The following is a 14,260-nucleotide window of genomic DNA, read 5'->3' as shown; positions in this document are numbered from 1 at the left end:
GTGTGGCGTCGCCGCAGGGCTCGAAGAAAGCGCCGAGTTACCGGCCGTCCCATGCGTCTTGTCGAGATCACGGGCGGCTAATGGCTTCTCCGCATCCTGCACGGTTTCGGGGAGAAATCTCGTGCAGGAGGAAGCGTCAATGAACCTGCGCAGCCCAAAAACGCCCATCGCACCGCACCAAACCAAAAAAAAAAAACACAATGAACCCTCACAGAAAACTTACGCCTCCTTCTCACCCTTTTTTGTTTGCTTGTTTTTAATTCCTGGCCTCCGCGCCACTTTTTTTTTTTTTTATTGCCCAGTCTGTTTCGGAGTTTGCCTGTCCACCAAAGACACACACAACCACTCGCCCCGCAAGCCACCTCTCCGCGACGTAAATAAGAAAAAAGGCAAATAAGAAAAAGAAAGTGAGATAAACCGGATACGTCTGGTGTGAAAAGAACAGCAGGGCATCGGGAAAATGCACGCCAAATCAATAGGTCGCAGCTCAACCCCACAGCCACCTCCTCCACGCACAGACACACACGCAAATAATGGAAAATTTTAACAAACGTGATAAGATGATTCCGAAAATAAAATGACGGAAACAAAACCAAACAAACATAAACCCAGCGCGTCCTACCCAAGTAGATGCACGCATGTACGAATGTATATTACGTGCATGTAGCCAACGACAAGAAACACCAACAGGAAGGGAAAAAAACAAAAAAGGGTCCAGGCGTCAATGAAAATGGTGCCAATAACGGTGTTGTTTGCGTCTTTTCCTTCCTTTGTTGTTGTTCTTGTTTTCGTGTGTCTACGTGTGCGTGCTTCTTTTGGCCCTTGTGGTGCGACACCGGTGGGACTCCTCCGGTATGACTAAGCCACCAAGAAACCAAAAAAAAATGTTGTGCCCCCACCACCACCATCTGCCGTGACTACACGGTCAGAGTGAATGTACTGCCGCTATCATCGTCTACGGGAGCGGCGATTGTCCTTTTCTTCCTTGACCGATGCCCTTTAGGATTCACTTTGGGGTCCTTCTCATCTGCCTGCGTGTGTGTCTTCGCCCTTCGCCCGCGGCGTCCGTCTTCCACCAGCGCCACATCTTCCGCGGCATCCACGCGCCTTGCATCCTCCTCCTCCTCCTCGGTGGGTTCCTTCGGCACGTCTGTTTCCTCCGCATTCGGCTCCGCAGTGGCTGGCCTCCTCCGCCGGAAGCGGTAGTATAGCTTGTTGCTGTCATCATTCCACGCAACCACCCTGTGACGCACGGCCGTCAATACTTGACTCTCCAGAGCAGAAAGACGCAGCAAATTCTCCGTGCGATGGCTTGAGAAGTAACCATGCACGCCATCACTGTTGCTTTCCTTATCAGTTTGTTTACCTGCAGCATTAACGCCATCACCAATTGCATGGATGGCCCTCTTCGCTTTCAGGACATCAATCCTTTCCCCATCGTCATCCCCCTGTTTCACCGCACTTGTTGAATCCGTCTCACTGAGTCCCTTCATGGCCCTAAGATTGTCCAAATGAACCTTCTTGTAGTACTCCATCCATTTAGGCAGAACCTCTACAAGCTGTCCGCTGACTCGCATCTGCCAGTCCGTATGAATTCGTGTGGCGGCAGAGAAAACATTTGTCAGCTGCTTTTGCTTTGGAAACGGCACGGGAATGTCATTTGCACGAAGAAGCTGGATGCCAAGATACGCCAAGTCCGTGTTGCCTGTTTCCTGCCCAACCCCAAGAAAGAGATCGGCCACCATGATGGCTCGTGCACGCTGGCTGTCGGTGGGAAACCCCAATGCCGTCGGGGCGCGGCCATTCGCTAGCCCAAGAATGAGACCGGGCAGAATCTCCAGCACGGCCCGCTTGCGCAGAGGCACCAGCAAGTCCATTGAGAGCTGACGGAGAAACGGCACCAACAAGTCCTCCGGCAGCCCGTGTTTCCGCACCGCCGCCGTCAGCGGCATAACCGGCTCCACTTCTTCGTAAAAAGCATCAAGTCCCTCACACAACTGCCGCCAGTTCTCTGCTCCCATTCCCTCTTCAACGGAAGCAGGGTTCTGCAGCGTCAAGGCGCCATCCGTAAACCAACGGCACATCATTTCTCCCGGGTGTGCGACATCCGGCGCGAGCCCACGCTCCAGCAGCACCGATATTACATCCACGAAGGGCGTGTACAGGAGGTAGAAGATGGAGCGGGAGTAGGAAGAGACGTTTAGACGCACCTGGTGTTCAATCTCGGTGGTCGACAACTCCTCTGCAGGTCCCGCTGTCAGCCCGCCCGTGGGATCATCAAACAGATTCATCTCTAGCGAATCAAAGGCGTTGGCGACATTCCGCTGGCGCCCGGCAAATCCAACCGCGTCAAACTTATTCAGCGCGCCCCCGCTGTGATGCAGGCAGAGGCTCCTCAATGATAAGTGGCGGATCCTCGCCAGAGACGTCAAACGCCACCTCCAACAACCACCGCCGACATCATGGAGAGCACTAAGAGAGAAACTGCGTCGAGAGCGCAGAGCGCACGGCGAGACCTCTGCAGACTTCGTGGCCACACGAAACGATGATGAAGACGCCGCGGCAGAAGAAAAAACTGCGGAGGAAAGTGGTGGTGAAATTCGGCGCATGTAAAAATACCCTAAAAGTAAAAGAAATGAACAGGAAGAAAATAAGATGAGAAAAAACAAAGAAAAAAACAAAATCAGTACGCAGCCTCCACTTTACTTTCCATTCAACGCCCACATCTTGACGCTTCCACTCCAAAAAAAGAAAAACAATGGAATGCTCAGGGAAGTAAGTATTTGTATATTTGTATATATATAATAATAAGAATACCTAACACCACTATCGCATACCGTCAGAAACGCTAATGTCGCCTCACAACGTCTCATGTCTTCGATTTCGATGACATCGCAGACGTCACGGAGGACGACATGTCCCTCCACTCATCGGCAGCTGTTTTCAGCAAATCCACAAGCGCGTCCACGTCACACCGGCTCACACACGCATCGCCATCATCACCGTCTGCGGCAAGAGCAACGCAGATGTAAACCCGCCGCTGGACCTGTGTGAGGCCTAGCGAGACACGGTGCGGGTAGCGGTGGCCCCCGGCTTCGTTCATTGCGGAAGACGAGGCAAGAACGTCGCTCCACCGTTGCATGAGTCCCGCCGTCTCTTCATCCGCGAGCGTAAGCCAGCGGAATAGCACCATCCCAAAGCAGGAAGCATGCAAAGAGCAGTCAAATCGCCCATCCGCACGTAGCCGCCGCTCCAGGTAGCGCAGAGCGGCCTGGTGAGCTCGCACGGCAAAACCCACAGACGCATGACTACATGGCATAAGCATGAGAGCAAGACGGAAGATTTCGTTAGAACGCATCTCAGGAGCATCCAGCCGCAACGAAGCGACATCCGTCATACCCGGCGTACACCACGTGTTCCCACCCGCCTCATCCTCCGCATTCATCCCTTGCATTGTCACCTTCACCTTGGCCACATCTGCGACGTACAACAGTGAAGCAGAAATATTGGCTGACAGGGTCGGCAGGAACGACGTTGAAACACCAAAGTGGATGGAGTCCGCAAGCAGTGCAGCCCTATGAAAGGTCGATGTACACTGCTCCCACATTCTCTCAGCCGCTGCGTCCTTCTCGTCAACAGATGCAAATTCTCCAGACTGTCCTGCTCCATCCCTAAAACCATACGCAGCAGAAGCAGCGGAAGCCGCAAGTGCCAATCCAGAGTGACTAGCGTCGATGTGAAACCATACTTTTATCCGATGACAAATTTCCGCCAGCTCCTCGAGAGGATCCACGGCACCGGTGGTACGGGCCCCAAATACACCACAGACCAATAAGGGATAAAGTCCGTTCGCAACATCCTCCGCAAGTGACGCTTTCAACATATCCGGCTGCATCGGGTAGTTGTGAACATGCGGAGAATAGACTGTTTTCAGTACTCGGATGTGTCGTATGCCAATGCAGCGCGCCACCTTCTTCAGCATCGGCTGGCACTGATCACTGCAGTAAAGCACCAACCGTTGCGACAGGCGAGCCTCTTCCTCTGGGCTCGAGAAGTGCGCACTCAGATAACGAGCATGAGCCTGCGCTCGGGCCGTTGTGAGGAGCACAATAAGACTCTCCAGCGATGTGCTGTGCAGCAGTCCACCACCACCAGCATCACCAGCACCAACATAAGGCACAGGACGCTCTACGGCTGAGATCAGCGCAGCAGGAGAAGCACTGTGCAATTCCGTGGATGAATGAGTCATGCGAGACTCCGCCTTCTTCATGACTGCCTCCGCACGTCGGACCCACAAGAAACGGGCCGGTAGGTGCAAGAGGGCCGCCACAGTGTCCGAAACTTCCTTTTCAAGCGAGGAGAGTGAAATAATGTCCATGCTGTGCGTGATAGAGTTATTCCAATGAGGTTTTGGGAGAAATGCGGCCACCAGCGAAGCATGAACCTCCGCCACGTGAGACTTCGTGTCGAGCAAACAGTTCGCGGCAGCACCGCGGCAAAGCAATTCTCCGAGACACCGTTGCCATTCTTCCGGAGTGGATTCACTTTTGCCCCAAAGAGAGGGAGCATTGAGGCGGAGTAAAAAAGAAGCATTTGGCACGCCGTGCAGGAGGCTGCTGAGAAACCGAGCACTGCGATCCAGCAATGCCTTCACGTTACGGCGATACCTCGGACGAGAGCCCCACATGGCATTTATCACCGCTTCTCACGTCTTTACCGCCTAATTCGCTCCAAAGTGTAGAATGTGAATACGCGTGCATGCAAAAAAGAAAAAAAGAGCAAATAAACGACAATAACAAAAATTGCAATGGTGAGAAGATTTATTAACATGCAGAAGAAAGAAGTTGCATGTGGCACATAGACAAATGCATACCTAGAGAGAGAGAGACAAAAATACTGCCAGAGCATCATCCACTCATGCACCCCCACACGCACACTCGTCCTTACTTCCTGTTATTCTCCTCTTTTTATCCAGGTAGAAATGAAATTACACGAATTGTAAACCTGCCATCAATGGCAAACATCATCCCGCATGCATGTCTCCTCGTTCTTCCTCGCTTTCCCATTCCCTCAAGGCAATGGCGATTCGTTAACAATGAGCCTCTCTCCTCTCTACTTTCTCTCTCTCTCTCCCTCCCCCGGCGTGGCCAGGATCGTCGCTCGGCGCATTACCCCTTCTCATCCTTCTCCTCGTCACTACCGTCCAACTTCACAATTGTGTTCTGTCGAGGCTTCCCGCGTGGATGGTTCAGTTCCCCGCGCACCACCCTCACCCTCTCCCTCCGCGCCGCCCTGTCATCCTCGCGACGGTCATACGCGTCAAAGCCATCTTCAATCGGGGCACCGTTTGCCGCCCGCAGCTCCTCCAGCGGTGGCGGCGGCCAGTACTTGGACTTCGCCACAACGACGAAGAGTGGATCGTTCGGAATAGGGTCAAAGATGAGCGGCACTGACTTTTGCGCATTAACGCCACCGGCATCACCACCGCCGTCGCCTCTTTTCTCGTCCCCGCGCCTATACCCACGGTCGTGGTCTTCGTACATGCGCTCCACGTCCACCTGCGGCGCCTGCATCTCCGCCTTGCGCGGTAGGCGAACGGTGGAGAACTGACGTGCCTCGAGGGCCTTGTTGGTGACCCGCACACGTTGTTTCGTCGCCTGCTTCTTTGGCGCCATCCCTCCTACTCTTCAGCCGCAAACACGCACACGGGAAACAAACTCGACCTCCCAGACCACCCCCCTTTTTCTTTTCTTTTCGATTGGCCTCCACAAACCCCACCCCCACTCCAAGCCTGCCCAAATAAAGAAAAAGGGAAAACAGTCCAATGAAACCCCTCAATTTTCCGCCAAAATAATAAGGGACCAAAATCACACACGCACACGGGGAAAACAATTCGTCAGGCGCCCCTTTCAGTGGTGGCGGTGTAAAGAATACAGCCCTCCATCAGAGCGTAAAGGGCAAATGGCAAACGCATCGAAAAAAAAAGAAAAAGATTGGGAAAAAAGACAACAAAAAGGCGGAAAAAATGTCGATCAACGCAGTTTCACCCATAAAAAAAAATAAAATTAAAAAATAATAACAATAATAATAACACTTTATTTCTCCTCTTTTCTTTTTGTTTTTTTATTTTTGCTTTCTCAGGACGCATAAACCAAGTTTTCAATATTAAAAAAAAAAAAAGCACTTCTCTTACAATAAATACCCTTATCCACCCTTCAATGGTGAGTGGCACTCATGTCATGTGTCATAAGGAAAGGAAAAAAAAAAAACGGCCGCTAACTCATGACCTGCTCACTTTAATGCCACTGTGTGAAACGCTCATTCCCACAAATCGTGCCGTGGCGTTTGGTGGACGCTGCGTTAACTCATGCCGGATGCGTTGGGCGGCATCTACGTCCTTCGCCACCATGTAGAGATACCCACCGCCACCAGCACCCGCGAGCTTCAGGCCCCAAACATCCTTTTCCACTCGCGAAATAATGTCGGCAATGGCCTGTGGACATGTTCCAGAATCCAGACGCTTGTTCTGTTCCCAGGCCACTCCAATAAGCCTGCCGTAGCGCTCAAAGTCTCCTCGCGTGATGGCGTCATGCATTTCAAGTGCCTGCTGACGCATTTCAGACAGCACACGTAGATGTGATGCAGAATTCATAAACATCCCACGTACAATCTCAGCAAGAATCAACTTCGACATGCGTGTTATGCCGGTGAAGTACAGCAGGTGACACGGAGCATAGCGTGGGTCCTCTAAGAGATGTTCCGGTAGCCAACGAACACACGGATTTTGATAAAGTCCCGGGCAGGACTGCAGGAGTTTCAGGCCACGGTACAACCCACCGTATTGATCCTGCCACCCGCCGCCTGTGGTGAGAAGTTGCTCCAAACAAAGTGTGCGTCGTCCCACCTCCTGTGCATCCCACCCAAGACCACAGAAGTCGGAGAGGGCGCTTAGCACCGTGGCGGCGAGAAGTGAACTGCTGCCGAGTCCTGAACCAGCCGGAATTGCCACCAAAAGCGTGATTTCCACCCCGTGACCGCGAAAAGAGGCCTTGAGTTGTTCCTGCAGCGTGGCAAACGTTTTTGCCCCAAACTCCGGGAGGAATCCAGCCATTGCAAGGGCTGCCTTTGGGATAGAAAAGGGAGAGCCCACCACGTTGTAACGCCGCAGCTCCTCAAATGTTGAAAGTTTCTCGACAGAGCCAAGGTCAATGGAGCAAAGTGTGATATCAAGCGTTGCAGAAGGCTTCAGGTACACTTGAAGTGGTGGCTGGCCATTTAAGTCAATGGCAACGTTCACAACATTCCCACCGCAAAGGTTTGTGTACGGTGGGGTGTCCGTCCATCCACCCGAAAGATCAATGCGAGCCGGTCCTCTGCCCCACACAATCTGGTCGTCGTACACAGAGAGTTGCGGAGATGGCAAAGAAGAAGTAATGGTCAGTTGTTGCAGCGTCGCTTTTTGCAGCAGATGAAACGCTGTATTGTCCTCTTCATGAGCTCGAGCAGCCAGTTCCTCCTTGCTTCGAAGCCCATACACACGTTGAACCTCTTCTAAACTTATGGAGACGCCCTGCAGAAGAGGCGGCAACTCATCCTTCTTCCGACATTCCTCTTCCTTTGTGGCCTCCTCCATCACCTCCTGGTTTGAGTCACCAGGAAAGAGAAACGATTTCTCCCACAGCTCAAGTATATACTGCAATACACGTGCACAAAACATATGATGGTGAATGCGTTGCAAGATGGGAGTTCCCTCTGCTGGCAACTTCCCAGGGAGCGGCAGGCGTGCAGCGGCATACTTCTGCGCCGTGTGATTCAAGTCCATCTGATAAAAAGGGCTCCTGTGTGCATGGGCAGCCATGATAGGAAGTATCTCCCGCTGAAAACTCTCGCGTGAGTCCAGCAGTGCTGTGATATCCGCCACATCATTCAATTCGTTCGCTGAATACCGCACGCCCATTTCCCAAAGCCCTTTCGCACGCTTCACGTCACTAGGCTTCAAGTCACACTGCGTGGGGTCAATCATCCAAAGAATGAGAAGGCCAAGATCCTCCACCGTCGCACACCACGGGAAGAGCGCTGCACACTGGATGTCCAACATATTCGCGTTATTCCCATTGGTGAGGGTTTCAATGCGCAAATCATGCTTACGCAGCCAGCATTCAATTGGCATCCCAAGAAATTCCGTGCTTTCCTCTGTAATGTACCCACGAAAGATGTCGTTAAAGCCGTAAGGGCGTACCACCCATCCTTGTTTGTCACCACCGCCCTCACCGCGAACCGGCACAACGTCGATACAGACATATGCTGGTACATGCAATGTCCACGTGTTCCTTGGCACACCAGTAATGACGGAGTGATGCTGCAGTGACCACCCCGCCGACACCTCGCTGTTCTCAACCCAAATACTTCGCTGATCCTCCGCAAGTGTGGCGTGAACCCGAGCGTTTTGAAAGACGGCGGCGGGGTGCCGATACATCGCTGTCCGCAGGAATTTTTCCGAGGAACGCTCCGTGTTCTGAATGGCAACTGTTGATAAGATCATGTCCTCCGTGGTGCCGTAGTGAAAGAAGCGTGCCTCGGGCAGTGTTACAATCTTGACTCGCAGCTGCTGCACCAGTGGATCATGGCGCAGCGGCTGTTTACCAAGCGCCAGTCCAAATTCACCGTACAAATCATACTCCCTAAAGCCATCCGCAAAAACGGAGCATTTCGTGTGACTCCCCGCCATGCTCCGCGTGCGAAGAACCCTCACCGCACGATCACTCAACAGCCAGAGGCCGATGTCCATGACACACCGTCGGGTGGCTGTGTACTCGTGAATCTCCCGTATTGACGGCTTCTGCAGCATCATATCCAACTCATCGGGGGCCTCATGGCTCAAAAAGAAGACACCGTGATTTCTCAACCGGTCCACCTCCTCCCGAACGGCGTAGCAGACCACATCCGCTTCTTCTGGCGCGGGTGGAAGCGGTTGGTTGAGCAAAATAAGAACATCGCCGCAAGACACAAGTGTACGCAGGTGCGAAGGTGCCCGCCGCATCACCTCTTCGTAGAGCGGCATCTGCAAATCGAGGAGCGTCTGATCACACGTCTGCCCACGCGACCAGCGAAAGACAGGAACGGGCAGAAGCAGCTTCCCAAACGGTCCATATGAGGGCAGCCGTCGGCTCTGTCCACCGCTATGAATTATGATCCGCTGCTCACGCAACAGCCACCCCTCAAAGTCGTCGTCGTCTTCTGTCGTCACACTGTCGTTTCGTTCCGATTGATAGCACCGCTCCAGTAGCCAACTCGTTCCCCCACCGGAGCCGAGGTGAGACCCCTTTGGGATCACACGTAAAAAAAGTATTGTACAAATCTGAGTGAAGAAGGCGTTTAACGGCGCCGTGAGCCTCACACACAGAAAGTGGAACAGACAACAGCAGTCGCATTGCTGTGGTGTGGACAATATACACCAAGAGGGAGATGTGTACGACGAAGACTCCCTTCGTCCTCCTGTTAATATTATAAAATTGACACCCCCTTTCTTCTTCTTCTTCTTCTTCCTTCTCCTTCGGTGGATCAATCCAGCCGGTGGATTCCTCCTCCCTATTCTCCTTCTTTTGTGCAGTTCTATCGATTGGCCCCTGTCCACAAACACACACACAAAAAAAAAAAAAAACAGCAGACACAGCAAGAACAGTAACACGTACGCTACCTGTGCCACAGCGTCAGAATCAGGAAGAAAAAGAACCATAAGAAACAGAAATGCAAAAAAAAAAAAGAGTAGAAGAAAAAAGAATAAGATCGGGAAGGAAAGCGGAAAGATTGAGGAAAAGGCATTCATTTCCTTTCACAGGAATGCATGCATGTATCCAATTTAAGAAAAAATATATATATATAAAGAAAGAGTGAAAAATTCCTTTTGAACTTCACTCCTCCTGCTACAAACCATAATGTCAGACAATGAAGAGGAGAGACACATACACATACACAGACAAAAAAAGTATGTGCTCTCAGACGCCAAGAGTGTTTTCTGCAATGGCCTACGACGTCAGGTACAGCACCAACAAGACAATGAGAAGGGCCGCAAGGTAGTCTGTGGTAATGCATAGCTGTTGGCTGTGAAACGCCTCCGCCTCCCGGGCCTCATCCATGTACTTCTGCACAAATGGTGGAGCATCTTTGTTGATGCATGCAAGTTTCTGATGTACAATGTGGTTCGTACGCTCCAGCATGGCGTGCATCATCTGCGGGGTGAGGGAAGAGAGCAGCAGACAGGCGGGGAAAAGTACAATCTGCATCAATGACATTGAGGCACGCCACACAACCACGTCTGTAGAAGACTTCTTCTCCATGACACTCATCCACTGCTGCTGCGTCTCTGTCTTGCGGGCAAGTTCTGTCATGAGTACCGGGATCATCTGCCATCGTTTGGGGTGGAGAAAAAAGCTAGAGAAGTAGTGAACCATCGTCAGCGTAAAGAGGGGAGTGATGCAGAGCGACTCCACAAGGGAGAAGTGACGCGCGTGCTGGGCATCAAACTTGCGTGGGATGTCGGCAATAAAGAGGTTGTGACCGGCAAGCATGTCGCCAAGAAACTCGCCTCCCCTGCGAGGGTACCAATGAAACCACCGCTGCAGAGAAGGTGGAAGCTTCAGTCCTGACATCGACCGAAGCAATACACCTCGCGAAAGCATGTGTGTGTGTGTGCGACGCCGTGTGTCGTGTGATGCACAATTCACTGAACGTTAACTGGAGCCCGATATCCTGCGCCAATGCCACTGCGTGTGTCTCCGTCTACCTTGGATACACGGAGAAAGACGGTGGACAGCAGTCATGCAGATAGAGGAACATTAAAAAAAAAAAAAAAATAATAATTAAAAAAAGGGGGAAAAACACCCATAAAAAAAGATTCATAACAAAATGTGCTCAAAACAAAAATTATGACGTCTCTGTGGAGTTCGAACGCAAAGACGCAAAAATGCACACCCCTCGATGCTTCATTCCAAAGGTTTCAAGGAAAAAAAAAACAGCCTTCATCGCCTCGCATTAAGGAGAATACGCATTCCACTGCGCGTCATTGTCTGTAGAAAACAATGCTGCCGCCATTCCTCTCTTTATTTCGTTGCGTGTGTGCAACTTTCCCTCTCTTTCTCTCTCTCTGTGTGTGTGCCTCTTCGCCCTCGTCGTGACACATCCGCTGGCATCTCACATGGACGACATCGCCTGGGCACGTGACGTCAGAAGCCTCCCAAACCGTCCATGAATTTGGCGCTCCGTCAAAAGTGTCAACACGGTCGGCTGCGCCCTCACGACTGGCGCGTCCCTCCTCTCAAAAAAGAAACTTTCATCGCCCTTCTCATCCACAGTGTCCCTGGTCGCGGTGTGGTGGAGCAGCGTGCGGGTCCGTATGACGAGACATTCCAGGAGGCTCTCCTCCTTCCCTGGCGCCATCAACGCACGCGGAAAGCCAAAGTTGACAACAAAATCTACAGGGCGGTTCTTCATGCCGCCATCGTCACTGGCAACGCACAACATCCAGTCGTACGTCACTAGCACGTCAGCTTCGCCCCGTTGGAAATCCGCTATCTGGCATGTGCAGTGGACACGTGCGTCACTTTCCCGCAGTCCGGTCAGTAGCTGCGGAAACACCGACTCCTGTTCCTTTCGCGACGAGACCACAACGACCATGCGACCCACCGAAGATGTGAGGGGCGTCGCGGAATTACTCGCTGCGGAGCCATCCGTATGATGATGGGAGCCCGCCACCTCCGAGTGCCCCCCGCTGTTGACATGGGACGAGCAAAAGTGCTGCTTGACAATGCGAAGAAGCCGACGCACTTTTGCCGCCTCAACGCGCTCAAACATTTGTTGGGCGCCATATTCCTCGGCCTCATCCACAAGCACCTCCTCAATTATGTGCTGCACCCCATCCCACACCGTGTCGTCACGTTGCCGGTAGCGATTCACCACGTCAGGGGTCTCTTGGAGCAATGTTTCCTGTAGCCATCCATCGACCTCATCGTACATCCGAGAGGCGGATACAATGTACTGGCACTCCACATCGACAGCATTCGAGAGGGAAATCCACCATGACGTGGGAACAGCCATCTGTGAATTGGGCTGCGCCATGCGGTCTGCGTCACTGATGCACACAATTCGAACGCATTCCAATGGAAGTATTTCCGCTTGTCCCCGTACCATCTGCAGTGCCTCAACAAGAGACTGGTGAGTCCCTATGAGAATCGGTACATGCTGCTGCAAGAATTGTGGAATTTCCTCACAGGGTCCTGTCGCCATCGATGTGTCGTGCGCTGCCGCAGGAGGAGGTGCCGCTGTCACAGCTGCGCACTCCAAAGAAACGCAATCCCCTTTTTCGACGGAGGATTTTCGATCCGATAATTTTTGCATCCAATCCTCACCATGGCGGTCGTCGTGGCGATGATGATGACGGGACCGACTGCTTTCGCGTCTAATCCTCTTCTTGTCGTGTCTGCTGCTTCTACTGCTGCTAACGTCGCCGCTGCGATGCCGGTGCTGACGCCTACTGCCCCGCCTCTTCTTATCTCGGCGATGGTCGTGACTACGGCCTCGACGGTGCCTTCGTTCTCGAGAGTAATGGCGTGAGGAGCTGCGATGTCGTCGATGACGGCTCCATGCCCTCTCCTTGGCAGCTGGCGAATGACTGTGTCGATGGTGGTGATGCCGACCGCGCGAGTGTTCACGCCCCCGTTTGTGCAATGAACGCTCCTCCTGGCGCTCCTCATGTGAAAAATGCTGACGATGATGGGACTCTTCGCTAGGCGGCAGAGACAGTAATGCTACTGGTGGTGGTATTGGTGGATGTAGCGGTGACGGCGGAGGTCGTGCCTCTGTTTCCGGCGGCAATTTGCCTCCCCAGTCGCACGAACTCTCGTACAAAACTGGCAACGGCGTGAGTTCAGCCGTTCCACGACGAAACGTCATTGGCATAAACGCACCTGCCGTGAAGACGTCTTGCAGCCACCGATTGCACCACTGAACTTCATGGAAGCTACTGACCAAAATCATCGCTCGTGGCGCAGCCGGATGAAAATTGTACGCATCTGAGGGCTCGTGCTTCATCTCCACCTTCGCCTCATCGCCAGCTCCACCATCATTACTAGGGTCATTCTTCTTCTCACCACCAATCGCCTTCTCCTCCTGTCTCTGAATTCCCCGCGCAAGCGTCAGCGCCCCTGTGGCCAACAGACCAGCCGTCTTTTTTCCCGTACCTCTTGGGCCGACGCTGAGGGTGTGATGGCCCAGCAGCATGGACGTCACTGCAAATTGCTGAAGAGCCGACATCGTCTCCAACACCTCTCGCGGGTCATCCTCATCCCCGTCAGCATCCTGACGGCCATCTTTTTCCTCTTCTTCCCTGCCTCCCCCATCTGTACCAGCGCGTGACGATGGCACGGCTTCAGTGCCAAAGACAATTTCCTGCAGCTCACGCAGTTTTGGTCGCAAAGTATCCTGAGGGGCATCCAAATTCAACGGTTTCCTGCCATGTAGAAAAAACAACTGTCGTCGGAGACGTGATAGCACAAGCGGCGGGAGCTGCAGGTCCTGCAGCCGCAAGCAAGGAGGCGGAGGAAGCCGTGCAGAGCACTCAACACCATGCATCATTGCAAACTGCGACACAAACCCAGAGGACATGAGATGTTGAATCATGTACGGTGCAGGAGTCCATGAGGTCCGCGAGGTCAATCCAACAGCGGCATGATTCGTGCTGGCATTCAAGCCCGTAACGCCCGCTGCGGCTGTATCACCGTCCATTCCGCTCATCCCGTGGTGTGCATCCATCCCACTGCCATAGTCCCCTGCACAGTTGGTCGCCGCACGTCGTGGCACATCACGCTCTGGAATGATGTCATTGGGCCCGGACTCCATCACCAACTGCCACAGTGACTTTTGAGGTGGGGCCGGCGGAGCAATGTCGTTGGAGGCACGTACGAACTCCGGGAAGACAAAGTCCATGCTCCCTTCCCCTTCCGCCACCACAAATACACGCACTCAATTGCCCTTCTGTCTATTTCAACTTCTCGGGTCTCTCCCACAGACACCCTCCTCTATACCTGCGGTGTTTAGGGACTAAAGAGGGCGATGGTCAAAAAGGGGGGCAAAAATAAAATAAAATAATGAAATCACCCCATGTTGTTTGTGATCCCTCGCGTTCTGAGATGTTGCACAACGTCCCATTTCTACCAACACCGCCAGCAATGAAATGCCCAGTTCGAATGGGACAACAGTATAAAAA

The 14,260-nt window shown here is 52.7% G+C and overlaps 6 protein-coding genes and 1 pseudogene across 6 annotated transcripts, besides 9 other annotated features; all 7 read right to left on the bottom strand.

The window, feature by feature from the left end:
* Tc00.1047053511925.70 (hypothetical protein, conserved) lies at positions 1-168 on the bottom strand (the record flags this gene model as incomplete). The annotated part of the gene is made up of 1 exon (XM_802786.1): positions 1-168. A coding segment is annotated over one exon (168 nt), but the record flags the coding sequence as incomplete, so codon positions are not given.
* Positions 1-8,659: a sequence feature (heterozygous, non-Esmeraldo-like haplotype).
* Tc00.1047053511925.60 (hypothetical protein, conserved) lies at positions 918-2,609 on the bottom strand (the record flags this gene model as incomplete). The annotated part of the gene is made up of 1 exon (XM_802785.1): positions 918-2,609. The coding sequence occupies one exon, from the start codon at positions 2,607-2,609 to the stop codon at positions 918-920; it is 1,692 nt and encodes a 563-aa protein (XP_807878.1).
* Tc00.1047053511925.50 (hypothetical protein, conserved) lies at positions 2,870-4,687 on the bottom strand (the record flags this gene model as incomplete). Its single annotated transcript, XM_802784.1, has 1 exon — positions 2,870-4,687. One exon carries the CDS (start codon positions 4,685-4,687, stop codon positions 2,870-2,872), a length of 1,818 nt encoding a protein of 605 aa, XP_807877.1.
* Positions 5,102-5,136: a microsatellite.
* On the bottom strand, positions 5,169-5,675 carry Tc00.1047053511925.40 (hypothetical protein, conserved; the record flags this gene model as incomplete). Its single annotated transcript, XM_802783.1, has 1 exon — positions 5,169-5,675. One exon carries the CDS (start codon positions 5,673-5,675, stop codon positions 5,169-5,171), a length of 507 nt encoding a protein of 168 aa, XP_807876.1.
* Positions 6,050-6,091: a sequence feature (AT_rich).
* Positions 6,279-9,431, bottom strand: Tc00.1047053511925.30 (annotated as a pseudogene).
* Positions 8,660-9,356: a sequence feature (haploid, Esmeraldo-like haplotype).
* Positions 9,357-14,260: a sequence feature (areas not merged during assembly with more than two copies in the genome that could not be assigned to a particular haplotype).
* Positions 9,525-9,555: a microsatellite.
* Positions 9,720-9,818: a sequence feature (T-rich).
* Positions 9,857-9,884: a sequence feature (AT_rich).
* On the bottom strand, positions 10,026-10,679 carry Tc00.1047053511925.20 (hypothetical protein, conserved; the record flags this gene model as incomplete). The annotated part of the gene is made up of 1 exon (XM_802782.1): positions 10,026-10,679. One exon carries the CDS (start codon positions 10,677-10,679, stop codon positions 10,026-10,028), a length of 654 nt encoding a protein of 217 aa, XP_807875.1.
* Positions 10,835-10,868: a sequence feature (AT_rich).
* On the bottom strand, positions 11,191-13,980 carry Tc00.1047053511925.10 (hypothetical protein, conserved; the record flags this gene model as incomplete). The annotated part of the gene is made up of 1 exon (XM_802781.1): positions 11,191-13,980. One exon carries the CDS (start codon positions 13,978-13,980, stop codon positions 11,191-11,193), a length of 2,790 nt encoding a protein of 929 aa, XP_807874.1.

Source organism: Trypanosoma cruzi, genomic scaffold (assembly GCF_000209065.1).
Source record: "Trypanosoma cruzi strain CL Brener 1047053517191 genomic scaffold, whole genome shotgun sequence".
In the NCBI taxonomy this organism is placed as follows: domain Eukaryota; phylum Euglenozoa; class Kinetoplastea; order Trypanosomatida; family Trypanosomatidae; genus Trypanosoma; species Trypanosoma cruzi.
Note: the sequence above shows the minus strand (reverse complement) of the source record. Positions and strands in the feature narration are given on the sequence as shown.